The 26,999-nt window shown below is 34.5% G+C and overlaps 1 protein-coding gene and 1 pseudogene across 1 annotated transcript in view; one reads left to right on the top strand and one right to left on the bottom strand.

Annotated features, from left to right (window-relative positions):
- Nucleotides 1-26,758, bottom strand: part of LOC116119729 (putative pectate lyase 21) — a 29,264-nt gene extending 2,506 nt beyond the window's left edge. Inside the window, exons 1-4 of the mRNA XM_031405671.1 lie at nt 26,248-26,758; nt 25,556-25,907; nt 25,267-25,477; nt 25,076-25,144 (exon numbers count right to left, since the gene is read on the bottom strand). Of these exons, the coding sequence (XP_031261531.1) occupies nt 25,076-25,144; nt 25,267-25,477; nt 25,556-25,907; nt 26,248-26,539 (924 nt within the window). The 5' untranslated portion in view covers nt 26,540-26,758. The remainder of the gene's footprint in view (nt 1-25,075; nt 25,145-25,266; nt 25,478-25,555; nt 25,908-26,247) is intronic.
- On the top strand, nt 18,951-20,853 carry LOC116119728 (annotated as a pseudogene).
- Nucleotides 26,759-26,999: the final 241 nt, after the last annotated feature.

Below are 26,999 nucleotides of genomic sequence, written 5' to 3' on the forward strand. Positions count from 1 at the left end.
CTTAATGTTCTAACAACACAGTCTCTATTGAGACTGTTGCACAACTGTTTGTTCCTCCTGTAGTGGAGGTTGTTAAATGATCTTCTAAAACAATCTCATCAGAATATGGATTTTGATTGAGTGGTCCTCATTATTCACCCGTTTGAATGAACAACCATCTTTACTTAATGTAGAAGCATTGTCTAAAGCATCAATTTTTCAGGGACTGAGTCTCTGATTTGATCACTCCCACTAACCACATCATTTCAAGAAATTTGGCATTTCTTGATTCAACAATTCTATTGGAATGGTTCGGACAATAAAACTTATATCCCTTGGATTTTTCCCCTATCCAATAAAATATGCACTGATAGTCCTAGGATCCAACTTCCGTTCTTGTGATATAAACTCTAACTTCAACTGGGCAACCCCAGATGCGTAATGACTTAAACTTGGTTTCCAACCCTTCCATAATTCGAATGGCGTTTTGGGAACCACCTTAGTTAACTCGGTTAATATATACGCTGTAGTTTTGAGAGCTTTAATCCACAAAGAATGAGAAAGTTTGGAGTTACTCAGCATACTCCGTACCATATCCATTAATGTTCTATTTCTCCGTTCCGCTACACCATTCTAGATGGTGTGCTAGGCAGGTGTACTGAGCCCAATACCTTGCTCTTGAAGAAATTTAGCAAATGGACCAGTGCTTGTCCTGTACCAGTGTATCTACCATAATATCACCACCTCTATCAGATCTCACGATCTTAATTTGTTTTTCACATTGTTTCTTTACTTCCGCTTTATATTTTGAAAGCATCCAACGCTTCATCCTTGTGATAAAGCAATAGAGATACATATATCGTGAGTAATCATCAATAAAGGTGATGAAATATTTCTGACCACTAGAGCTCATGTCAGGCAACAAATATCTGTGTGTATGATTTCTAAAAGTTCAGAACTCTTCCTGGCACCCTTCTTGGATTTGTTAGTCTGCTTTCCCTTAATGCAGTCTACACAAGTATCAAAGTCAGTAAAGTCAAGAGTTTCAAGAACTCCACATTTACCCTTTTAATCCTATCAATGGAGATGTGTCTAATCTCCTATGCCACAAAACTGAAGAGTTTTCATACATATAGTACGTTTCATACCAGTGTTAGCATGTGAAGTCATAAGACTATAAGGAACATATCACTTAAATGAATTTTAAACAAACCATCAACCAAAGTACCATTTCCAACAATAGATGAGTTCTTAACTAAATTAAAAGAACTACCATAAAAGTTGAAAGAGTATCCACAAGGTACAAGTTTAGAAACGAAATTAAATTCCTAGAAAAACTAGGATATAAAAGGTTTGTTCCAAACCCAAAGCATAATTAGTACTAAAATAAGTCTAAATGTTCCAACAGCTTGAACACGTGAAGGCTCCTGTTTCCTGAATAGATGCAACATTCACTTCCCAATGGCTTCCTTTGATCCAGAAAACACCTGTATGGTATTAGAAACATGGATTGTAGAACCAGATCAATCCACCAATCATTATTGAAACACAATCATATTAGATTCATAACACACAAGAGATAAGAGGTTACCTTTCTTGTTAAGCCAGGCCTTCCTCTTAGGACAATCCTTCTTCATGTGTCCTGTCTTTTTACAGAAGAAACACTTGATATTGTCCTTATTACTTTGCTCATAACCTCATGCAACTTGCCTTTTCCCTTCCACTTCTTATTCTTGTTTGAAGTGTACTTGACATTTTCTGTCACCAGATGTGCAGTTTCATTCACTTCCTGAAGCAGTCTCTCCTCCTCCTGAACACACATGGTCAAAAGCCATTGATTGACCATTTATCCTTATGTATGTTATAAGATATCTTAAAGGAGTATAATGAGAGAAGAGAGAGTTCATGACATAATGCAAGAGAAAATCATCATTTCACCATCTGAAGGGATCTCAACTGAGCAGCGATGTCCCGTATTTTCATAATATCTCACGGACTCCTTTAATGCCAGTGAGCTTCATGGATGTCAATCTACTCATTAGGATGCTTCCTAATGCCTTGTTTGATGTTTCAAATTGTGCATGAATTGCCCCATCAGATCCTTGACATTTTCACACCCTGGTATCGACCCACGGATACTAGTTGTAAGTAAGATTTGATAAACATCATGCTTAAACGGTTAGATCGCTCCCACCGTTCATACAAAGCAATCTCAGCTTGAGAACTAGTATCTTAGGGTAGATGGCTCTTCCTTACGAAGAGCATGTCAAGATCAATGCACCCTAATGAAGAAGGACAGCCTCTCTCCAGGATTTGTAGTTATCACCATTTAAACTAGGAACCTTATCCTCAACCATCATCAAATTTGATCAACTGTAGGTATATCATAGACATGCTTACTAAATAAATTATGAGGCATAAACCATCAATAACAATTATAAGTTTACCAATGTAAACAAATAATAAATCATAAATGAATCGACTATCATAAAATCTCCCTATGGGTAAAGACATTACTATTTTGTTCATTCCTTTAATGATGAAACTAGAAATTATTAATATTTCATAATACCTGTGGGCTAATTAAGAAATAAGAATAATTTCTATTTCATCCCTAATTAATCATGAAAATATAACATTCTTTGTGGGTAAAATAATTATTTAATATGATTAACTACAAAACGATGTTATTAACCTTATATATAATCAAAATAATATTACTTAATGCATATATTATCATAATTTAGATGCTGCGGCTACTCTAAATTAATCAAATATATACGATCATAAAACATCAAATAATTTATAACATGAATTATATAATATAACACAAATCAATACAAGAATAACACATTATTTATGCATAACAAAGTAATATATAACATAAAAAACCATCATACAAGCTGTCACCGACTTCCACGTGCCACCGTGAATAAAGGACGTGTCCCCACGCGCCGCCAGAAGACAGCACACATCCCCACGCACCTTCACGCACCTACACAGCACATTCACGCACTGTCACACGCCTAGGCACACATCCTCATGCGCCTGACGCAAGCACAAGCTCGCTCACGCGCCAGGTCTGAATCTGGGTCATTTTGATCGGGTCGGGTTGACCCGATTCAGTCCATTGGGCCAGCCTAAACCGTTGACCGGTCCGACTCGTTGACCGGTTTGTTGACCGGCCTGACCCATTGACTGCGTTGACCGGGTCGAGTTGACCTAACGGGTTTTGGGGTCGTTTGACCCGTTTTAACTATTGACTTTGACCGGGTCAGTTTGACCCATTTATCCTATTGGGTCGGTTCTTCTTGATCTGTTTCTGCAACTTTTTTACCCACGTTTTCTGCAACTTTTTAATAGCCCGTTTCCGGCCATTTTTCTGGCATTTAAAGGGGAAACTTAAATGTGGACATATAACCTATATCGGTGACATCCCAAATGACAATTTCGTCCTAAATTGGTGTCGGAAATGGCTTCCGAAAATACCCAAATAATAATTTCTAACCAAAAATTTAAACTAGCATAACTTTGCATCCAGAACTCTGTTTTTGACAAATAATATACCGTTGGAAAGCTTTTTCAACAAGGATTCCAATGACACCAAAATCGAAAACAGATTCTATTTATAATAAAAGTTATGCTTGATTTACAATACAGGTTTTAATGGAAAAAATCCCAAATTTTATGCAATATTTTTTAGATTTGCAACAAACAACTTCATGCTAGACAGAGATTCAAATAATGCTTTGATACCAAATGTAAAACACATTCATATTCCAATATTCATATAAAAGTGATAATACAATCAATTTCAATATAAAATCTCCATGGAATATATGCAGAAGTAAATGACAAACCTCCAGCCATAGCAATTCTTGTTTGATCTTCTTGCTCTTTCAAAAATTACAGGATCTTCCACTGACTACAATTTTTTAGAGTGATGGTTTTGAAACTAAAATAAAAATTGCGTCACATGGGGACCTGTAAAGTCTCCTTCTTATATGCAGTTGTCTTTCCATTAAAGACAACTGTTAGAGAGACACAATCGTATGACCACATCAGTCCACATCAGCAAGGACCAAAATATAATTATATGAAAAGTGTAAGACCATATTGCAAAAAGTCTAATAGAATATGTATGAAATTTATTTATTTATTTTAATTTCTTACATTATCCTTGATGCATGTATTGTCATAATCACGTGCATAATTTATTTACGTATGTTGAAGATTTGTTCTTCCTTTCATATGTAGTACTTTTCTGTTTTGCTTAGCAACGCGGTGACCTCAAAAACCAACAAATTAGAGTAGGTTAATTTTGGTAATTTGACTTATCAAAAAAGTCCAATATAGATGATTTTATCAGCCATCTATTTCTTGTTTTGGAATATAAGATTGGTACGTAATGTTCATTATCGGAAATAGGAAAAAATTATTTTATCATTAGTTCAAACATATATACATATATATCTTTTAATTATTAAAATTATATTGACATGTTAAAACCATTTAAATCCTGTAAAATTCTAGACTCAAAATAAGATAAAGCTAAGATTTGATAATAGATTAAGGGTCCGATTGATACGGCTTATTCCAATAGAGTTTATAGGAGAAGGGTTTATCGAAGTATAGCTTATGAGAATATAATTTTTATGAAAAAAAATTAATAGTTGTTTGGTTAGAAAAAAATTTAAAAAGCTTTCTAGTGTTATTAATTTACCAAATTGGCTTTAATATACAAGAATAAACCAAATAAAAAATATATTAAATAAAATAAATAATTTTTTTTTTTTTTTTGGGTGAAAGAGGTTGTCCGAGCCAACTTGCACATACCCCCAACTAATCCTTCAAGGTCCTGAAGTTGACAGTCGGATAAATCCCCTCAATAGTTCAATTGAACCCACTCAAATTTTGAGAAAAATAAAATAAAACTTTATATTTTATAATATTAACAATTTTGACCCCATAAAAATTTGAATTAATTAATCATTTTTCACATTTTTGCTTTTTCATTTCCTCTCATTTTTTGCCATATTTTATTATTCATTTGGTTGAATTACTCAAGAAAAACTACCTATTTGGAGGTTATAGGATAAGATGATGCTCATTTTTTTTATTTTGCTTAAAAGTCTTTTCTTTTAGTTTTCTTAATTGATGAAAGATTATAAGCTACGAGTTGTTGTTGAGTTTAATAAATGAGTTTAAATTGGAAGATTAGATTCCTAAATTTTGATGTGAGTTTTGATTTAATATTATTTATGTTAAGGTATGAGTTAATTAGTTGTTGTTTTAAGTTGAGTTTATAGAATTGATAAAACCCTCAATTTTAAACATTTGGGGATTTGAATTAATTTTGATATTTTAGTTAATTGTTTGATATAAGATTTGAGGTTTTGGCTTTCGGTTTATAGTTGATGTTCTGACTCCATTGGTTAACAATCTTGACTCTCTCTCTCTCTCTCTCTCTCTCTCTCTCTCTCTCTCTCTCTCTCTATATATATATATATATATATATAGAAAATAATAATGTTGTATATATAATTTTTTTTTATGTATAATTTTTAGCCACTCATTGATTATAAACCTGTATATATGAATGCTTCTTTCAATTCTGAAGAGTCATTTTCCATTGGACAGAAATTGTTAGCACTGTGGTCATATTCATAATTTGTGATGGAAAAGTGATCTTATTTTATGTGAAACTCTAAGAGTAATGCTACATTTATACCATTCATTACACCATTTTCATTACACCATGATGTGGCATATCCCACATCCACACAAATTTTTAATTATTTTAAATTTTTAATATTATAATAAAATAATTATTAGTAAAATGGTGATGGTATAATGAAAATGATGTAATGGGTGATGTAAATGTAGTATTACTCAAACTCAAAACTCCAATAGTGCTTTAATCATAGACTAATTATTAAATTTTTTTTTTCGGTGGTATATATTTTGGGTTGGGAAAACTATTACCAAATTGAAGTCTTCTACCCACGTAACTTCCATTGCCATTTATATCATTTCACAATACATTTTTTTCTCTTAAAAATTTCCCATTGCCAATTATTGCATTTTCTTTACATTATCGTTGAATGTACGTTGTTGATTAATTACAGTGTATTTCAGATTCAATTCAAGTAAATTTTTCAACTTTTTCACGTCCACCTATGTATTTTAGAAAGAAAAAGTTCAATTTATCGATTTTATAAAATTTCCCACAATTAAAATGATCTGATTGACCTTGATAAAATCAGAATCAATGGGCATGTGATTAATTAAAACTAGCTAGAAAGAATAAATAAAAGGACAATGACATTTTTTAAAGTGGTTTGGTCAATTAATTCTCAAGCTTACGTCCACTGTTATTTTATTAATGTTTTGAGTAAGACTAATTTGCTAACCCCTTACCATGAGTTTTTTTGGGTTATTAATTTATACATGAATTTGATAACGGTAGAATGAGAAATTTTAGGGATTGATTCTTAAGCACAGGGATTTAATCCCATGATTTACTCAATCATGTTAAATCAGGATTACATGATTTGACACTGAATTTATCTCATTTATTCAAGGGGATGAGACTTATCTGTGATTTGTGAGACAAACTGTCCGTTAGCTTGTTCGAGCTTTGCTCGTTGCATCGAGCTTCACTTTCTCTGAGCTATCATTGATTTCAAGCTTGTCGTAAACTCTCGCAAAACAATCGACGTCAAAACTTAATGTGGTATCCCTTTAAATTCCATTGCACCAGCCCTTTGATTTGTGCAAGAACTTGTATCAAAATTAAACAGAAGATAAATTGAACATGAACAAGACAGAAAAATTTCTTTGGTGGTACGTATAATTTAACTAAAAAATAAGTGTCCCACGATATAATAGGTACTAGATCATATATTTCATTAAGTTAAAACGGTATTCATGTCAAATAGATAAAATAATGAATCAAATACATATATAACATAAATTTATTGTCAATTATATGAAAAATCAGACTAGATATTCAGTCTGATCATATAATATTTCAAAGGCACGCAGAAAATAAGCCGTCAAATAAGACTACCGCAAGAAGTTGAGAGATTCAAATAGCAAGCTGAACACAAGTTGAGTAATTCAATTATACATACAAGAAAAAACGTGCATCAAAGTCACCACAGAATAGCATGCACTTTTCTTTTTTTTTTTCCCTCTTTTTAGTGTTCATATTCATACAGAAGCTTCAGAACTGATTATAATACATCGACAGACTTGGCTTTTCGAATTCAACAAAAATTCCACCAATTTACATATAGAGTTCAGCCATAGATGGACAAGGTCTTTATACTGAAAGTCTTTTAGCCCGCGTTAATTAATTAATGTATCTGTCTTTAGTTACAAGTAATCAATATACCTGGCTCTCACGGCCCCTTACAATTGACAATTTTACAAACATTTAACTCTCCCACTTGAGTAATATTAATTGCCGAAACTGAAATCGTAAGAAAATTCAATAAATCATGCAAGTAAAGTAGTCAACTGAATGAGCTTGACCTCCATCTATTCCCTCATTCCAACTTGTAAACACGAAGAGAAAAATATTTTGTAAGCCTTCCAATAAATTAAGGTGATAACTACTTTTGGGTGATCGAATGATTCGATAGAGAATTTTGGGTGTATTATTCAAGAGGTTTTGAGTTCGAATCCCTCATAGGTTGTTAATAAGGGTAGCCAACCACTGAAGTTCTTACCCGACCGATAATTCTAGAGTTTCAAAGGCGCGTAAACTAGTCTGAACAACCCCAGTCATAAAAAATAAAAATAAAAGGTAATGCATGTAGTATGGTTTATAATTAATTTTGTAACTACGTAGGCAAGATCAAGTTGATTGAAATATTGTTTACATGAGAGTTGACATATTTAACTTAATTGATTAAGTATTTTTTTACAACAATTATGCATTGGATTCGTAACATGCCCATGCCGATACCCTAATTGGATTCAAGTTGTAAGATTTTTATAAAATAAATATCTGTTTTAAAACAATATTTAGTTGTATTGTATGATGAAGATGAAAGCGAAGGTAAAAGTTTATTGATTAATTCATTCAAGCAACTGGCAACTGTGGCATAATTAAAAATCATTATATTGTCTCTCCCGTATACGTGCATGTTGACATTGATAACAATATTTTGATGAATTTCATGCGACCACATGGAGGTAGCAAGAGGTTCTATTGAACCCACTAAATTTTGAAAAAAATAAAAAATGTTTTATATATTATAGAATTTACATTTTGGCCCATAAAAATTTGTATTAACACTTTTTTACTTTTTCTCTCTTCTTCATTTCCTCTCATTTTCTTTCATACTTTCTTCTTTCTTTGATTGAATTACTAAAGAAAGGTTATTCCTTTAGACGTTATAACGTAAGATGATGCTTTATATATATATATATAGCTTAAAAATATCTTCTTTTAATTTTCTTAATTGATGAAAGATCATAAACTATAAGTTTTTGTTGAGTTTAATAAATGAGTTTGAAATTGGAAGATTAAATTTCTAGATTTTGATTTGGGTTTTGATTTAATTTTGTTTATGTTGAGGTATTGGTTAATTAGTCATTGTTTTTAAGTTGGGTTTGATAAATTTTGGTTAGTTATTGAGTTAATTTTGAATGAGTTTAAATAATTGATGAAACCCTAAGTTGTAGAGATTTGGGGATTTGGTTTAATTTTGATATATGGATTAACTACTTGATATTTAAAGTTGGATTTGATGCATTTTATGAGTTTATGAGTTGAATTTTATTGGGTTAATATAAATTGTTTAAAATGCCTAAGTTATAAGATTTGGGGTTTCGGTTTATAATTGATGTTTTGACCTTACTAACTAAAAATCCTGGTTATGTTTTTAGTAGTAGATTTTGATATATGGATTAACTGCTTGATATATGGTTGAAATTTATTTATTTATTTTAATTTCTTACATTATCTTTGATGCATCATGCATGTATTGTCATAATCACGTGCCTAATTTATTTACGTATGTTGAAGATTTGTTCTTCCTTTCATATGTAGTAATTTTCTGTTTTGGTAATTTGACTTATCAAAAAAGTCCAATATAGATGATTTTATCAGCCATCTATTTCTTGTTTTTGGAATATAAGATTGGTACGTAATGTTCATTATCAGAAATAGGAAAAAATTATTTTATCATTAATTCAAACATATATACATATATATCTTTTAATTATCAAAATTATATTGACATGTTAAAACCATTTAAATCCTGTAAAATTCTAGACTCAAAATAAGATAAAACCAAGATTTGATAATAGATTAAGGGTCCGATTGATACGGCTTATTCCAATAGAGTTTATAGCAGAAGGGTTTATCGAAGTATAGCTTATGAGAATATAATTTTTATGAAAAAAATTAATAGTTGTTTGGTTAGAAAAAATTTTAAAAAGCTTTCTAGTGTTAGTAATTTACCAAATTGGCTTTAATATACAGGAATAAACCAAATAAAAAATATATTAAATAAAATAAAGGTATCTTCGAAATTTCAATACGTTAAATGAACTTGAAAAGAGTTTACAGGAGAGGCTCAAATTTCTAACTTCTCTCGTAAGTTATAAAATAACTTATTTTAAATCTCATAAGTGCTTGTGAGATATTACCAAATACTGTCAAAAAACTTCAAAAGTGATTATAACTTTAAATAAGTTTTTTTTTTTTTTTTTTTGTCAGTAGATAAACCCAATTAAACAGGTTCTAATTAAACTAAATTACATAAAATTTGATTAAATAAATAAGCAGCAAACACTTTTCAATTACTTTTATTTTTCAAAATACAAATTTTTTTTTATGGTCAAGGTGTCTGGGTTAGTTTGCGCGCACCTCAATTAATCATTTGGGACCCTAGAACTACTGGTTGGATAAAAGCTCCAGTGACCACCCCTATTAGCAACCGAAATGAATCAAAATCAAAACCTTTTGATAATACGCCCAAAAGTCATAGTTGATCACTTGACCACCCCGTAATAGTTTTGAAATATAAAATTGATTGGCCTAAACAACACACTGTACCACGGTTTAATAAAAGTGTCATATAGTAAGATAATTACATATTATCTTAATTACCACGATGGGTCTGTTTGTTTAATTATTTTTCCCTATCCTATTAATAATATTTCCAAAATACACGTTTGTTTCCCTATTCTGAAAATACTAATATATTTTTATTCAACTATTTTAAACCTCCTAAATTTATTAATTTAACTAAACACCCCCCCAAAAAAGTTTAAAAATTGACAAAAACACCCCTACCCACCCACATTTACCAGATTCCGACCACCACCGTTGAAAGGTGGTCAGAATCTGGTATAATGGCACACTACTGGCTGGATCTGGTCGGTAGTGTGTCGATCTATCATTTAGCGGCCAGATCTTTGGCCGTAGCTGGTCTTCAACGACGGTCATATCTTTGGTCATCGTTAACGACCAACCACGGCCAGATCTGGCCTTTTCCAGCTAGATCCACCGTGGATCTGGCTGGAAAAAGCCATCTCGATGCATGATCGGCCAGATCCAGCCGGTCGTGCGCTGTAATGCCAGATTCCGATGGTGGTGGTCGATATTTGGCAACTGTATATGGTAGGGTGTTTTTGTTATTTTACAAAATTTTTCTATATTGGGGTGTTAAGTTAAAATAGCAAACCTAAGAGATTTTTTTGTTAATTTTTAAATTCTATCTCGTAATAATCACTAAACTCTACCTATCAATAATATTTCAAAAATACTATTTGTAAATGCAAAAAATCTACCGTCATAAAATAAGGTCTAATCCCTTGAGGTTAAGGCCACTGACAATCCGCTAGACCTGCACACATGAAAGGGCAAGCATGAAGCTTTCGGAAAACACCGGGGTGGTGTTTGCCGTAGACACTTCGACGCTCAAGTCAGCAAGGCTGAAAGAAATTATTTGATAAGAATTAAGGAGATGAAGAATTACCAGGAGTCTTGTCAGAAGCTAGGACTACGGCGGAGGCGTCGGGTTCTTGGGAGCAAGAACTTTAGGAGCAAGAACTTTAGGAGCAAATAGATGGTTTTGAGTAGTGTAGATTAACTATGGGAGATTGCCTCCTTAATGAGAGGGCAAGCCTCTGTTTTTATAGTGAACCCAATGGGTTAGAATCCTAGTAGGACATTGAGTCCTCTTTTTTGGGAGATAATCCCTATCAAGAAAGAAATATGATTTCTTTATCAGATTAAGTTTAATAGTTTAAATAAGATTTGGAATCTTAGTAGGACACTAAGTCCTTTTTTGGGAGATAATCCCTATCATGAAAGAGATATGATTTCTTGACCTTATCAGATTAAGTTTAATAGTTTAAATAAGATTTGGAATCTTAGTAGGATACTAAGTCCCATTTTGGGAGATAATCCCTATCATGAAAGAGATAAGATTTCTTGAACTTATCAAATAAAGTTTAATAGTTTGAGTAAGATTTGAAATCTTAGTAGAAGAGGAAATAGAATGAGATTCTGATTTCCTATTTCTAGACTGTTGCAGGCTAATGGGTTGAAACCCAGTTTAGCTTAACTTATAGGATAGCCCAACTCATAGAGTGGGTAGGTCGCAAGGTGATTTTAAGCGTAAGCCCAATCGAGATTAGATTGAGGCCTTGGGTCGTGACATGTTTATTTCGTTATTGGGCCTCGTCAAGCCCAAGATGATTTTTGGCCCTTACAGTTAACCCCCTCACTCTCTAATGTTAAAGAGTATTTAGCTTAGAGAGTAGATTTAATCGAATGAGTGCAAACTAAGCGGATTAGTGATAGCAGCTCGTTAGGTGGGATGGATCGTTGTGTGGATTAGGTCGATGACTTGTTGATTTGAGGTGTAAGAACCCTTCAACCGGCCTGGCCGACTGAATGTGTAGCTTTATGGACTGGGTAGGGTTGATCGAAGGTGTAAATCTGTGGATCGAGCAGGGTCGATCCGATGGTGTAAATCCGTGGATCGAGCAGGGTCGTTCCGAAGGTGTAAATTCATGGATCAGGCAGGGTCAATCTGAAGGTGTAGATCCATGGATTGAGCAGGGTCAATCCGAAGGTGTAAATCCATGAATCGAGCGGGGTCGATCAGAAGATGTAAATCCGTGGATCAGGCAGGGCCGATCCGAAGGTATAGATCCGTGGATTGAGCAGGGTCAATCCGAAGGTGTAAATCCGTGGATCGAGCAGGGTTGATCCGAAGGTGTATATCTATGGATCGGGTAGGGCCGATCTGATGGTGTAGATCCGTAGATTGAGCAAGGTCAATACGAAGGTGTAAATCAGTGGATCGAGCAGGGTTGATCAGAAGGTGTAAATCTGTGGATTGGGCAGGGTCGATTCGAAGGTGTAAATCCGTGGATTGAGCAGGGTCAATCCGAAGGTATAAATCCGTGGATCGGGTAAGGCCGATCCGAAGGTGTAAATCTGTGGATCGGGCATGGCTGATTCGATAGTGTAAATCCATGAATCGGGCAAGGCCGATCCGATGGTATATTCCAAGTAGAGCTTGTCTAGAGCTTGCAGTCGAGTTGATGTGATCGACTTGTAGTTGAAACCTTTGAGGGCTATGTGGCCTAGTCGGCATGACCGACTTTGTAGTTGAAAACATTCGATTGAAGCTGGAGCAGTGACATGCATGGCATGCATGTTTTAAGCAAGTAGTCGAATTGAGAGTTAATATGCATGATGTGCATGTGTTATGGACTGAATAAAGAGTGAGCTAAATGGAAAAATGGTCTGCATGTATTTAAGTAATGGGCCGAATAGAGAAAGATTTAACCAAATAGAGTGGTAGTTAAAAGGAAACAATGACACATACCTTTCCCCTTCAAGTGTTGCCACCCATACTTGCTAGACTGAGTGGAGAGAGGGATGTTACTTTCTATGTCGGAGCTGAACCAGTTGAAGTTGAGTGGGCCCGTGATTCACTTTTGGGCTGATCCGAATGGGCACGTTGATATTGTATGTGCAAACTCAAATATCATTGAGTGGAATACTCATGTTGTTTAGTGGTGCTGAGTTGTAGTGGGGAGTGGAAAGTTTGCAAATAGCGAGGAGCGTGGGGGCTTTTGTGATAGGTGTGCTGGAGATTGTGATGTTAAGGTGGTTTGAGTTAATACGCATTGGTTGGGAAAGGGCGATGGTTCGAGTTTGGAGTTTTGGAATACAATGGGGTAAGGAGATTAGGCGAGAGTGGGGTGGCATCACTTAAGCAGGTTTTGTTTGGGGAGTTTCTCTTCGTGTTTAGTAGATGACTTTAGGTGTTTTGAAAGGATTACTGCTGTGTTTTTAGGATTTTACTGTGTGATTGGAGAAGCTGTTAGGGCGATTTTAGGAGAACAGATGGATGGGTTTTGGGTTTCAAAGCAGTAGTGGCAAATCTACGTGAAGTTGAATTGGGATTGGATCAAGGCTGGTCAAGTTGAGTTACTTCTAATGGAGCGGAGGTCTGGAGATGCTGGCGTATTGCAGCATCTTCTTGAATGAACAAATTGACTAGTTTTGTGGCGGGTAATGCATTGCAAAGCTCTGATGACGCTGGCGGACCACCTGGTGTTTTGATGATTGAAGAAAAGGCGCATGCATAGAGGTTAGAGACAGAAGCTATTGCCTTATCTGAACAGAGGATTAGAGAAGAGAAATTGTTGAAGCAAAGTCAATGAATCAAGTGGTTTAGGAACACCACTTTAAACTCTGACACATTATTATTCTATTATTAATTTAGAACAATAATTGAAGCTATTATTAATTTAGAACATAATATGAGCTTCAAGGTCTTATACTACCCACTGAATGGATATAATATAAAATAAATTACGATATGCCGAATAGATAAAACAACAAAGAAAAAAAAAATTCTTATCGTGATGAGATTTATGATTAACATTGTCAGTCAAAAGGAATTTCGTATAAACCTCCATGTTGTAAGTCGTCGTTGACAGATGATTGTCAGGGCCCCACGGTAGACGCCAACTGTAGATGCAAAAAATCTACCGTCATAAAATAAGGTCTAATCCCTTGAGGTTAAGGCACTGACAATCCACTAGACCTGCACACATGAAAGGGCAAGCATGAAGCTTCGGAAAACACCGGGGTGGTGTTTGCCATAGGCACTCTGACGCTCAAGTCAGCAAGGCTGAAAGAGATTATTTGATAAGAATTAAGGAGATGAAGAATTACTAGGAGTCTTGTCAGAAGCTAGGACTACGGCGGAGGAGTCGGGTTCTGGGAGCAAGAACTTTACGAGCAAATAGATAGTTTTGAGTAGTGTAGATTGACTGGGAGATTGCCTCCTAATGAGAGGGCAAACCTCTGTTTTTATAGTGAACCCAATGGGTTAGAATCCTAGTAGGACATTGAGTCCTCTTTTTTGGGAGATAATCCTATCAAGAAAGAAATATAGATTAAGGGTCGATTGGTACGGCTTATTCCAATAGAGTTATAGGAGAAGGGTTTATCGAAGTATAGCTTATGAGAATATAATTTTTATGAAAAAAAATTAATAGTGTTTGGTTAGAAAAAAATTTAAAAAGCTTTCTAGTGTTATTAATTTACCAAATTGGCTTTAATATACAAGATAAACCAAATAAAAAAATATTAAATAAAATAAAGGTATTTTCGAAATTTCAATACGTTAAATGAACTTGAAAAGAGTTTATAGGAGAGGCTCAAATGTCTAACTTCTCTCGTAAGTTAAAAATAATTTTAAATCTCATAAGTGCTTGTGAGATATTACCAAACAGTGTCAAAAAAATTCAAAAGTGATTATAACTTTAAAAAGTTTATTTTTTTGTCAGTAGATAAACCCAATTAAACAGGTTCTAATTAAACTAAAATATATAAATTTGATTAAATAAATAAGAAGCAAACACTTTTCAATTACTTTTATTTTTCAAAATACAATTTTTTTTTATGATGAAGGTGTCTGGGTTAGTTTACGCGCACCTCATTAATCCTTTGGGACCCTAGAAATACTGGTGGATAAAAGCTCCAGTGATCATCCCTATTAGCAACCGAAGTGAATCAAAATCAAAACCTTTTCATAATACACCCAAAAGTCATAGTTGATCACTTTAACACCCCGTAATAGTTTCGAAATATAAAATGATTGGCCTAAACAACACACTGTAACCGGTTTAATAAAAGTGTCATATAGTAAGATAATTACATATTATCTAATTACCACGATGGGTCTGTTTGTTTAATTATTTTTCCTATCCTTTAATAATATTTCTAAAATACAAATTTGTTTCCTATTCTGAAAATACTATTATATTTTTATTCAACTATTTTAAACCTCCTAAATTTATTAATTTAACTAACACCCCCCAAAAAAAAGTTTAAAAATTGACAAAAACACCCTCACCCACCACATTGCCAGATTCCAACCACCACCACTGAAAGGTGGTCAGAATCTGGTATAATGGCACACTAGCTGGATCTGAACGGTAGTGTGTCGATCTACATTTAGCGGCCAAATCTTTGGCCGTAACTGGTCTTCAACGACGGTCTATCTTAGTCATCGTTAACGACCAACTACGGCTAGATCTGGCCTTTTCCAGCCAGATCCATGGTGAATTGGCTGGAAAAGGCCATCTCGGCGCATGATCGGTCAGATCCAGCCAGTCGTGCGTCGTAATGCCAGATTCTGACGGTGGTGACCGGAATTTAGCAATTGCATATGGTAGGTGTTTTGTTATTTTACAAAAATTTTCTATATTAGGGTATTAAGTAAATAGCAAACCTAAGAGATTTTTTGTTAATTTTTAAATTCTATCTCGTAATAATCACCAAACTACCTATCAATAATATTTCAAAAATACTATTCAAAATAATAAATCAAACACAAATGTTTGGAGAATTTTGATCCCAATTTCCAAGTCATGAGGATTATAATATAATTTAACTTCTTAATTAGCAGATGATGTAATTGTATATTCATGTCAACAAGATTCAATTTTTAATGACTGTAAGAGCAGTGAAAATCATGGGCTGGCAGCATATGTTTTGACAATATTATAATATAAAAAATAAGTTGATTTACAATCTTATGGATTTGTCTATCTTGCTGATTACACAAAGATATTTTAGAAAGAAGATTGAAGATAATGGGTAATTTGAACGTAATTTTATTATAATTAGTCTTGATCAATGACACAACCTATAAGTTATAGCAATAGCAACCTGAGCTTCACATAGAGTTATAAAATGTGCTAATTTTCAGTAAATCAATATAAGAATTTAAAATCAAATATTATCTGTTATAGTCAACGTTTCTTTAAATGGGAATTTACAAGTTCAAATCAAAGTATTAGTTGTTAATGAGCTAAATTAATTAGTATTACAAAATATAAAACTAATTAATCCAAAATGGACAAACACAACTACCTTTAATTGGTTCAGTAGTTCGATAAGAATTCTAAATATATTCAAGAGGTTTGAGTTCAAGTTCTTTTAAGGTCATTAAAAATTAGAGAAGTATATGTAAACTAGTCCAGATATCCCGATTAAAAAAATAAAATGGACAAGCATGTGTATGTAACTTAAATAAAGGAAAAAATTTTGGTAAAAAGATACGTTCAAAAACAAGACAAACTAGCGTGGAGAATGTTTCCTTGTCAAACTCCAAAAAATATTTCTTTTAATTTTGTGCGCCTTCTAATTATTTATAAATTCAAGGTTATTGTCAACCGGATTCGTCACATCTGATTGTATAAGGAGCGTTTATGATATGAATGTTACGTATATTTTTATGGACTGAAAATTTAATATTTAATCAAAAACTGTGACGCAATAGGCAATAGCTTTAATTTGGAACGTTGAAGTGAGATTTCCTAAGAAGGTGGAATGATAATTAATTAATTGATATTTCAATGTCAAGTTGCCTATCAAAATATTAATTAATTTATTTAATTGTTAAGCATTAACCACAAACACGCTATTCACACGTGTATCATACTTTCCTTTAGTTTTTCTACACACATGAGATTTTAAGAGACCCCAAAGTTCAGAATATAACAGTTACACCTTATAATTGATAGAAACATAATACACATATACATTATGATGTGATAAAAGATGATTGACTGATTTTAAATTAAAAATAAACTTTTATCTAATATATTTTATCACATTAATTGTATAAAAAATGTTATATGAAAATGTTATGTGTAATATATAAAAGCTTTATAAAAGTTAATTCGGAGACAAAATTTTGATACAACGATTATATATCTTATTTTGTTTTTTCTCGTACAATAAAAAAAAGAAAGATAATATCTAATTTGTCATATGATTAAAATGTTAAATATATTAAATGATTTTAAATATAAATATGATAATTGATAAGACATTTGAGAAATAACCACAAACACGCTATTCTATTCACACGTTATCATACTTTTCCTTTAGTTTTTTCTACAGACATGAGATTTAAGAGACCCCAAGTTTCAGAATATAACAGTTAACCCTTATAATTGATAGAAACATAATACTACATATATATATGATGTGATAAAAGATGATTGACTGATTTTATTAAAAATAAACTTTTACCTAATCATCTTTTGTCACATATATTGTATAAAAAATGTTATGAAAATGTTGTATGTGTAATATTATAGAAGCTTTATAAAAAGTTAATTCAGACACAAAATTTCGATACAACGATTATATCCTTATTTGTTTTTTCTGTGCAATAAAAAAAAGATAATATCTAATATTTGTCACATGATTAAAATGTTAAATATATTAAATGATTTTAAATATTAAATATTGATAATTTGATAAAACATTTGAGAAATAAACAATTTGTTTTTTATTATGTGTCATTTGTCCTTCATAAGTAGGGGTGAGCATGGATAAAGGGTAGAACCCGAACTGTTATTGGGTCCATTAGGGTTTGGTTTGGTTCTAGAAAATTGGAATCGAAAATTTTTGGGTTCGATTTCGATCTATAATACTAGACCGAGAACCACAATCGGAATCAGAACCGAGATCGGGTAGCCGTGTAGAAATTGAGATTGAATTATAATTTTATAAACTATTGGAATGTATTATAATTTTGGGGTTGTATTTGTCATTTTTTAAAAATAGGAGGTAATTAAAATTAATTTGAATACTTAGACTGAAACTGAAACCTATGTATAGATTCCGATTCTAGGTTTCTAAGAATCGACTGGTTTCAAATCTTAGGAACCGACGATTCTGATTCCTTAAAAATATACAGGGCACTTGGAAGAGATCACCCCAATTCATAATCATATTTAATTAAGAGCGAAGTATTCCATCTAGAAGGTACCTGTTTATTTATGAAAATATGGGTCTATTTTTCTTTTAAAATGGGGTACGCTGGGTTTACCTTCTCTTCTTCACGTGCTCCAATTTTTTTTTATTTTTTATTTTCTGATTTTACATTGACATGGGATGCGAGCGTTTGTTTTTTCGGACACTGAAAGATGAATTTTGAATACTTTGAAAATGATAGAAATTATGTGAATTTTGTTTTTTTGGTAATTTTTGTAGAATGAATGTTACAAAAGAGAATCAATCATATATGTATTTCCAAAAAATTGAATCTTGTTGTATGGCAATCTTTTCAATGTTTTTATTATTCTCTACGCTGGACTTTGTCGTGTTGTAATGCTATTAAGCTAATAGTAATACAGTGTACCGCGTAAAGAGGATTCTATGACTTTAAAAGTCAAAAGTCTACCCTACACAGCTGCTTCCTCATCAAGCAACGGCGGCGTACTTCCACCCTTTCGTCTATAAAATCCCTTCAAAGTCCAACACTTCCATAGATTGGCGACTGCAGGAGAAAAACGTACCTCTGTTCCTTTTTCATCACATCCACCAACAATAATTTCCTATTTTTTCTCGCAAACTACCAGAAAATTCTATTGATAATATTTCTGATAAAAAAATGCCGAGAAAGGGAATGAGAAGCATTTGCTTTAACCCCAGAACGACGTCGGTGATTTCTCTCCCTCGCATTCAAGAGCTTCTCCCGCTCGAATAACACATCTTCCCAGCTTTTCTGAATCTACGACAATGGAGCAAATCATTGAATTCGCAACGGCAATGATCACGAAATGGGATCCGGACTCATCAACGTTTGCTAGAGTACTTCTCTCTTTTACGAGGATAAGGGAGAAGCCATGCAGTTCTTGAAGTGCGTTAACGATCTGCAGAAAGCCATGCAGTTGTTAGTTTCAGAGAATTCAGCTTCTGAAAAACTCATCCAAGCCCAAAACTTGATGCAAATTGCCATGAAGAGACTACAAAAGGAATTTATCAAATTCTCTCCATGAACCGGGCACACTTAGACCCGGAATCAGTATCCACAAGATCATCAAGATCAGCCAGATCCAGCATTTCAGATTTCAGGACGATGGCTCACCGGAAGACGATGATGTTCGAGTAGCAGGCGATTCCATCTCCGAAGTAGAAGAGGTATCTTCAATCGCCGTCGGATTTGAAATCTATTGCAGATTGCATGATTTCTGCAGGCTATGCTAAAGAATGTATAAGCATTTAAAAATCATACGCAAACATTATCGATGAAGGCATTACCGTCTCGGAGTGGAACGGTTCAGCAATTCTCAAATCAACAAAATGGCCTGGGAAGCTCTTGAAGTGAAAATCAAGAACTGGTTAGACGCCGTGAAGATCGCCATGAGAACACTCTTCAACGGAGAAAGAATCCTCTGCGACCACGTCTTCGCTTCCTCGGACTCCATTAAAGAGTCGTGCTTTAGCGATATCTCAAAGAAGGAGCCTTAATTCTTAGTTTCCCTGAACTCGTCGCCAAAAAGAAGAAATCACCTCCAGAGAAAATGTTTCGTGTACTTGGTATGTACACCGCCATAGCCGAAAACTGGCCGGAGATTGAATCAATCTTCGCCACGAATCAAACTCCACCGTCCGATTACAGGCTCTCAATTCACTCGTCAAACTCAGTGAGTCAGTGCGTGCAATGGTTTCCGATTTCGAGTCTTCAATACAGAAAGACTCAGCGAAATTCCACGTCCCCGGCGGTGGAATTCATCCCTTAACGACCAAGCAATGAAATATCTTCTCTCCTTGCCGATTACAGTAACGTTCTAACCGATATTCTCGCCGACTTGCCTCCGCCGGCGAAATCATCCTTGCCGGAATCCTACTTCGACAGTCCAGACTCCACCGACGCTCCGGCGCCGGCCATCACCTTACACGTGGCGTGGCTCATTCTCGTTCTTCTCTGCAAACTTGATAGCAAAGCGAAGCTTTACAAGGACGTTTTTTGTCTTACCTATTCTTGGCAAACAATCTTCAACACGTCGTATCAAAAGTCCGTACATCAAATCTCCAATACCTCTCGGTGACGAATGGATTAACCAGCACGAAGCAAAAGTGAGACAGTTCGCCGCCAACTACGAGCGGGTAGCATGGGACCAAGTCTTCAAATCATTACCGGAGAATCCGACGGCCGCGATTACACCGGGTCAAGCCAAAGACTACTTTAGAAATTTTCAGTCGAGTTTTGAGCAAGTGTATAACCACAGAGTTCGTGGTATCGTGCCGGACCCGAATTGCGGGACGAGATTAAAGTGTCGATTGGGAGAAAGCTGGTGACGAAATATCGGGAGTTGTATGATAAGCATAGATTAACTGGGAGGAGAAGAAATGCCCGGATGGTGGTGAGATTTTCGCTGAAGATGTGGGAAATATTGTCGGACCTGTTCTTGGAACGATTGAAGGTTCCGGAAGTACGGGTTCGTCTTCTACTTCGTCTTCTCTCCATCGGCGGCATTCGCGGTTGAAAGCTTAGAGTTTCGAATTGATGCATTATTTTTAAGGATTAGTATACCATTTTTCTGGATATGTATATATTTTATGTATTATTGATTAGATAGGTTATTAGAGAATAATACAAGTGAATTTATGAATCTTCTCTATTTCTTCCTCCGAATATCTCTCGTTTGTGTCTGTAAAATGCATGAGTGCATGGACATTTCCAACGTTCGGATCCAAATTATTTTGGACACTGCACAATCCTTCACCTCAATAATTGATTTCTACTTTCACACTTGATATTTAGCCGTTGAAAAAAAAAAAAAAAAAAAAAAAAAAAAGTATTAAACTATCTCGGGTAATCGAGTGGTTCTATTATAACTTTAGATGTATTATCAAGAAGTTTTGAATCGATTCGTCTCGATTGGTAATAGGGGTAACACTAGAACTCTTACTCGATCGATAGTTTAGGGTCTCAAATGATTAGTTAAGATGCGTGTAAACTGACTTGAACCCCCGGTTATAAAAAAAAAAAGATTAAATACAATAATAATATTATTTTACTGTTGCGAAATGGTATTCTTTTATGTCACCATAGACTTTTAACAAAGGCGGATGTGGCATTTTGAAGGCTTTCAGTTGGTATTGCACCAGAAATATCAGGGGAAATTTTCAAGAGAATATCTAGAAAATTCACAGTATGAACTAAACAAAAGAAATTCTAGGAGATTATCATGGTGGAACTATATAGACATTGAATGATAAAGACATTTCAAGTTTCGAAGGAGACGTGAAAAGACTGTCATTTCTCAATCTCATACGCCAAACTTGAAACCTATAAGTCAAATGATACAGCTGTTTCATGGTAAAACGGAAAGAATCTTAAATAGTTTTTAGAAGATATTTATTTACAATTCAAAAAAAAAAAAAAAAAAAAAACAATTGTGACTTAAATTTGTCATTCATAAATATTAAATACAGTTAACAATATTTCAGTTTGTAATTGAATTTCAATTAATTCTCAACTTGCACGCTTTTGAATGCTGCCGGGCCAGCAAGCACATTAATTTGGTCCTAAGTTTTCAGCCATTTCGTGGGGAATTACAAATTTGTCGCCAATTGTTTGTGCCCTTTGTAACATCTATGTTCAACTGGCGGAGGGCATTTCAAGAACTATTGGCTGATTCTGGCACCGAAATTCAATGAAACGATGGAAAATAAGTGCAACCTTAGCCATATGAAAAGTCGAAACATTAATAATCTGTGTAATGGATACTGAATTACGGACCCAGATCAATCAATTACAGTATTATGATATCGACTATTAAGTAAAACGTCCCTCGTATGTTCAAGTCCACCATATGGATAAGACAAAATGGCTAAAATGAAATAAAAACCCCCAACCCCACATGACCAAATTACCATTAACTAATCTAATGTAGCGTTTAAATACAATATGGTCAATTCCAGAACCTTCCATTTGCAACAATCAATAGTGTAGAGGCTCACCAAGAGACACACATCGTGATTTTGGGTTCGTTTGGTTTGTTATTTTGGATAAGATTTTAGAAATAGTATTAGGTAATTGAGTACGGTGATTATTACGAGAAAAATTTAAAAATAACAAGAAAAACCTCCTAGGTTTGCTAATTAACTAAAACACCCAAATTAAAATTTTTTATAAAATGCAAAAACACCCACACCTCCAAGTGCCAGATTCTGGCCACCATCGCCAAAATTGGTTGGTATATGACTTTATGACATAGACCGTCAGATCTGACCGATCGTGCATTGATCTAGCCTTTTCCGACCATATCCACACAGATAGGCCGTTGTACGTCGATCTGGCCTTTTCCGGCCATATCCACCACAGATCTGGCCGAAAAGACTAGATCTACAACCGGATATGGCTGTCAACGACCGCAAAGGTCAAATTTGGCCGTCATAACGACCAAAAATGACGACCAGATCGACGAATTACCAGCTAATTCGGTCGTTGTACGCGTTGTGACAGATTTCGACTACTTTCGACGATGATTGCCGGAATTGGCAACTATGGGTGGGTGGGTGAGGGTATTTTATTAATTTTAAACTTTTTTTTTTCTATAGGTGTTTAATTAAATTAATAAACTTAAGGAGCTAAAAATAATTGAATAAAATTAATAATATTCATAATAATGAAACAAAAAGTTATTTTGATAAAGGATTAAGAATAAGGTATAAAATATAAACAAACAGATTTATTATTCATTTTTGTTATCCTTAAGAACTTTAAGATAGGCTGCAATATACAAGCAGCAAATAATTTACATAGCCCTTAGAAAGGCAATAAGATCATAGAAGAAATCCAAGCAAAAAACAAAACGAAGGGACGAAATTGAATCATAGATGTTATAGATATTTAGAGTAAGGCTACTCAGCAGCAACACTTGATCGGCTGGCCGGTGGACATTCTGCCATCCCGTACAGTGATGGAGCACCCGTTTGAGAGCATCGGTAGGAGGCTAAACTGTCCATACTGGGGTAGAATTCACTGTGGTGAAAGATGCTATGTTCACCAATCTCGGTCATCAACCCTGCTTGAGTTCAGCAATGAACAAATCCCCATCTGACTTTATGCAGCCATCCTTCCTCTCACTGTCAGCTGCCTGGAACCAAAAGAAAGTTAACAAATTCATTTCTCATCAATCAAGTAACATGTTAAGCCGCAAGCGAGATTATATCTCATTGATGAGCATATTCAAGCATTTCAGTAAGATAAAGAATTACCATAATACAAGTTAAATGTTAAGTATAAGCAAAACGCACAATTCTATGGTTCCAACTAAAATTGTCACATTGGCACCTTTTTGGTAGAAACAGAAGCACAATATGAGGCATATTTGGTTGCGGTTAGTGGGGAACGGCCCAGAAAAATAAAAAAATGCACAAACGCAATTGGAATTTTCTATCATTTTTAGAGCCAGATTCAACGAAAATAGTCTTGTGTTTGAATACACTGTTACATTTGTTAATTATTAATTAGGTTTGTGTTCAAGGTTGTGATTGCATCCAATTCACATAAGGTAGTGTGTTAGAGGAACATGCTATTATTGGATTTTACCCAGCTCTAGCTTTGGGTTTGTGTTTACATAACATTATAAATAAGTTTCAAATATTAATGATTCTTTTTTTTTTATCTAGGTGAGACAAAGCAGATAGCATGAGAAGGTAAAATTTGGCAGAGGTTCTGGGCTTCAACTTGGTTTCTGCACAAACTATCAACAATTAGGATGAATCTATTTTGAGTTTCAATCTATTTCCAGTCCTTGCTAAGTCAGGATGATGGCCTTTACACCATCACATGATATAAACAATTCTCCTAACTCATATTACACACCTGACCTGCCAAGATCTAACACAGTAAGATCGATGATATCCAAAGTCCTGAGTGTTTCAATGCAGTCTAATTAGTTACCATTATAAATTGTATTAACATTCAGAACTTTTAAAAAAAAAAAAAAAAATTCTTTAGAGGTTGACATCATAAGAAATAAAATTTGTGGAGAGGAATATTGTTTCAAAATCCTAAAACTTGGGGCAGTTTTGATGGTGTTGAGCTCCTGAAGTCTCTTTCACCATAATTTTAGAAAGATACTTCAGGCCACAAGCTTATGGAAAAGAAAGCACAAAGTTTACTGCCCTCGGGGAATTATGTGCAAAAAAGCCATTTGCCAACTATTTGTATCCCCCCACTGAGAGATGGGATCATTCATTTTTCTCTCCAAAGTTGACGAGCATTGGCGGCAGTCACTAGGGTGGACCGATTGCTTTTGATACTTTATTAACCAACTAGTTAAAAGTTCTGGAATAATACTATACCAACAATCCTCTTTCACAAATTTTCTCTCACAACCCTGACGTAACAGCTCGCAATTGGTCAGTTCACAATGATCCCACATGGGTTTCGCATGGGTCCCACTAATTAATTGCGAGCTGACCAATTACGAGCTGTCACGTCAGGATTGTGAAAGAAAGTTTGTGAGTAAGGATTGTTGGTGTAATATTACTCAAAGTTCTGGGACTTCTACTCGACACAACTTAGATATTTATCTATAAATGAATAAAAGGTCCTCCAGAGCACACACTTGAACTGAATTCTGACTACGTTCTACTCCAGAAAATTTTCACCATTTTTCAATGGCATCAGTATTTTAAGCCCATACATGGTTGAAGCCTAAAAATCAATATGGTAATGCAGATAAGCAATTGAAGGGGAAAAAAAAAAAAACCCACCTTCTCCGTAAGATACTTAAATGCTACCTTCTTTTGTCCCGCTTCATATATATTACATTGGGAGTATATCTGATGTCAAAAGCAAATATCAAGATATTAGGGGAACAAAACCATAATTCAGTTATGCCCTCAAAAGTTTCAAAAAGAGTCTGAACCAAAAGCTCATTTCAAATTGTTGGAAGTATTATCACCTGTGATTCAACACTGGCACAAACAGCATAAATTCCCCAGTTTCTGGTGTAATTATTGTAAAGATGTACTTTTGCAAATCTAACACGAGGATGTCGCTGTCGAGTCCCATCAAAAAAACAGTGGTGAATGGTCACTCTAATACATCTATCACCAATGTGAGAGGGGTCTCCTCCGATGAGCATTGTCTTGTCATGGGATGAAAAGTGACACCTGCATAAAATGCTTAAAGATATCAAGAAGTACAATCTTATTACTAGCACAAAATCTTAAAGAGTGAGACAAACCCACCTAGATATTGTAATATCTGTGCTTCCACGGGTCATATCTATCAGCCCATCCTCGTAATCACGGAGGCTACAACGGTCTATCCATATATGTTTTGAGTTGGGTTTTATTTGAATGCCATCCACATCATGTCCTCTGCCACCTTCAAACTCTAGATTACATATTATAACATGTTCACATTCACTCAGCCTCAAGCCCTTCCCTGTAAGTTTTATCCTTTGGCCGCGGCCATCTATTGTTTTATAAGACGAGACACTCAAGTAAGAGTAAAGCTGGATGGTGCCTGACACTTCAAACACAATCCAAAGTGGTTCTTTTCTTCGACAACCTTCGCGAAGTGATCCTGGCCCATCATCTACAACCCCACACACACAAATGCAGAAAAAAAGGAATGATTAATATCAAAAGCCACTACAAAACAGATGGTTCTAACTATATTTACTATCACCAAAAGTTCAGTCTAAACCCAACAGTATAATCTTCAAATTAGAGTAAAGATAATGCTTCTTTCCCAAATACTAGTGTGAGACCACAATTATAAAACACTTGCTAAAATTCAATAATTTTAATAACTAGAGCACATACACAAATATAAAAACACAAGATTAAAACTTAATTAAATGGAACCATTCGTTTCATCAATTCCTAAACAAGAATTTTCCCATAATCGTAACAATTGCAAAGCAAAGTATTACCTAGTAAAGAGGTGACATGATAGAGGGCACCGTGGAGCCCACCAACGGCGAAGCGGCCAAACCCTTCGGCTTGGCCGGCGAGCGCTCGTACGCAGGAGTCAACTTGAGCATAAGGCAAGGACATTGAGGCTGAGGTGGGGTTCTGTGATGGGAAATGATGATGGTGATCAGAAAGAGCATGTTTGAAGGGAGGAACAGGAGTAGCCATTTTATCTCCGAGAGAAGCGTTCGATCCGTTACCGTTACGGTTCTTGCGATGATGGTGATGACCATGGGAGTGGGAGTTGCCCATTCTAATGGTAGAAACGTTTCTTTCAAATCATTAATGCTGTTAACTCAACTGAAAACGATCCCTTCAATAAATGGATTTTAAAGAAGATATGTCACAGTTGCTTTAACGAGTAGCTTCTCTGTTGCAAGTAACTCTGCGAAGACGACTGCGTTTCATTGCTCAAAGCGTAAAGCGACTGCCGACATTCCCTCGCTATAGTATTTTGATTTTCTGCTCATGCTTGATTTCTTTGCTTTAGTCTCGAGAATTTCTTTTCTACAAAAATATTTAACTTAAAAATTTCATCTATAATTATAATAAAATGAATATTTTAAAGATGATTGACTGATTTTAATTAAAAATAAACTTTTACCTAATCATCTTTTGTCACATTATATTGTATAAAAAATGTATATGAAAATGTTGTATGTGTAATATTATAGAAGCTTTATAAAAAGTTAATTCAGACACAAAATTTCGA

The sequence above is a fragment of the Pistacia vera genome, unplaced genomic scaffold, assembly GCF_008641045.1.
Source record: "Pistacia vera cultivar Batoury unplaced genomic scaffold, PisVer_v2 Contig902, whole genome shotgun sequence".
NCBI lineage: Eukaryota > Viridiplantae > Streptophyta > Magnoliopsida > Sapindales > Anacardiaceae > Pistacia > Pistacia vera.